Source organism: Acanthisitta chloris, unplaced genomic scaffold, assembly GCF_000695815.1.
Source record: "Acanthisitta chloris isolate BGI_N310 unplaced genomic scaffold, ASM69581v1 scaffold32584, whole genome shotgun sequence".
NCBI classification, from domain to species: Eukaryota; Metazoa; Chordata; class Aves; order Passeriformes; family Acanthisittidae; genus Acanthisitta; species Acanthisitta chloris.
Window position 1 is genome coordinate 1,547 of NW_008669253.1, and position 1,958 is coordinate 3,504.

The window sequence follows — 1,958 nt, forward strand, 5'->3', positions numbered from 1 at the left end:
GGTTCTCCACGATGATGATGCAGCTGACGATGGCGAAGGCTGTGTGGATCAGCCCCATGCCCTCGTCCCCAGACTGCCGGTTGGTCAGCTTGCCCGTGAAGTTGTAGTGCTGCAGGATGATGTTCATATTCCTCATGGCAGCCAGCTGCAGGCAGGAAGATTTCCTGTCAAGCAGGTCGAGTCTGAGCTCAGGATACTGAGCAGAGTCCAGTGGGAGGAGAAGGGAGTGATTCACCAGCCAGTTCAGCACTGGACCATCCATCTTCTGAGCCTAGGTCAGCGGCCGAGGGATGCACGATGGAGCACGAGGTCACAGTTAGGGCTTGGGGCAGAGCAGATCCTCAGAGGGCTAGAGACAGTGGTGAGACTCTGCCACGGAGTACAGACTGCACCCAGCAGCACTGCTCAGCATGGAGATGTTAGAGCCCTGTTTGCCAGCCCTGCAGCACTGAAAGAGCAAGGGGAGAGGAGGGTGAGATGTTTTGTAAGTCCACCCATGAGCATGGGCTTCCTGTTGTTTAATAAAGTTTCCTGTTGTGAGTGAGAATATTGACACCGTTTCAAACAGCTGCCACCATTTCTTGGTAAGGGTCTGGCTGGTCTCAGCTTCGCTGTGGTTGTGAGGTGCAATGTGAGTGAAATAATGTGTCAGGGCCCTCCCTGGGTCAGAGCAGACTGGGTCAAATGGGCTAACACCTCCCACCCTAATGTGAGTAGGGCCTGTGGGGCTGAACAAAACCAAGCACTAGTAAGAGCACCCAGACAGCCTGAGACATTAAGCCTTTTGTGGTACTAAATTCACCCCTGAGCCTGGCAGAGAGCAACTGTTCTGCATCCCCTGTCCTGGGCACCACCCATGCTCATGTACCTCCTTCTCCAGGAAGAAGCTCCAGGCTGTCACTCCTCTGGGCTCTGTGGGCACAGCTCCTGCCACTCTCTCAGAACATATCCACCCATGTCCCACCCTGTCTGTGCACAAGTCCAGGCCCCTGAGTGGCCAAAGCTAAGACTTAGCTCCATCCAGTTCAAATTAAACCAACTGGACAAAGCCAGACATGTTCCCTGACATTGCTCCCTCCACATTCAGCCTCCAAGCACCTGCCAGAGGTGGGTCAGACTCTTCCCATTGTCTGGGTCACAGACAGGGAAGGAGGCAAAAAGCTGCTGCCTCTTGCCATTGCAGAAGGCACAAGGTGCTGCACGGAGCCAAGGAATGGAATGTTAATGTCTATCATTGACCTATTCCTTACGTCTGCAAAACTGAAGAAAGAGATTCTTGCAATGTGCTATTCCCATCTGTGGCTGTGGAATTTGCCTTATGACTCACCTGCCATGCCTGGTGTGAGGCTCTTCCTGCTGGAGGGATGTTCAGCAGCCAGCAGTGCTCTCCAGCTGCTTGTCTGGGGCCCAGCACACACTAGGTAGTGAGGACAGCTCCTTGTGCAAAATAAGTGAGACTTCTACCTACCAAAGTGGAAAAAGGGAAGTTACAACATCAACCACATTTCAGTGCAGAATGGACCCCACCCAAATCAGCTGCAAAGAGGCATAGATAAAAGAAAGACAGAGCACCATTTCACTCAGGATCAAAGCCCTGCCCTGCTTTCACCTGTCTTTGTACTTCAGGCTGGTGCAAAGTCATGGAGAGGTCTTCAGGCTGAGAGCAGAGTGGTAACTTCTTCCATCAGCATGGGAAACAGGGAGTTGTCCTGGGAGTCCGTACACTGCTGGATGAGTGGAGAGACCCTAGCCTGGATGGCAGCATAGACAACTGGAAAATACAAAGAAGGTTTCTGCTGCAGGAAGTCATGTGCAAGCAAGAGTGGTTCTCACCAAAAGCTGAGGGCTCCATCCTCCACCTTCTCCCTTTCAGCTGGGGTTTGGGGCTTTTCTATCAGCAGTGTGGAAGGCAACTCATGCTGATAAAGTCAGCAGATGACCCCAAGATTGAGGGAGCA

At 52.6% G+C, this 1,958-nt stretch overlaps 1 protein-coding gene across 1 annotated transcript in view; it reads right to left on the bottom strand.

The window, feature by feature from the left end:
* The window catches only part of S1PR4 (sphingosine-1-phosphate receptor 4), a 1,202-nt gene extending 940 nt beyond the window's left edge, over positions 1 to 262 (bottom strand). The window contains 2 exon segments of the mRNA XM_009073250.1: position 1; positions 4 to 262. The exon segment at position 1 is cut by the window's left edge and continues 940 nt beyond it. Of these exon segments, the coding sequence (XP_009071498.1) occupies position 1; positions 4 to 262 (260 nt within the window).
* Positions 263 to 1,958: the final 1,696 nt, after the last annotated feature.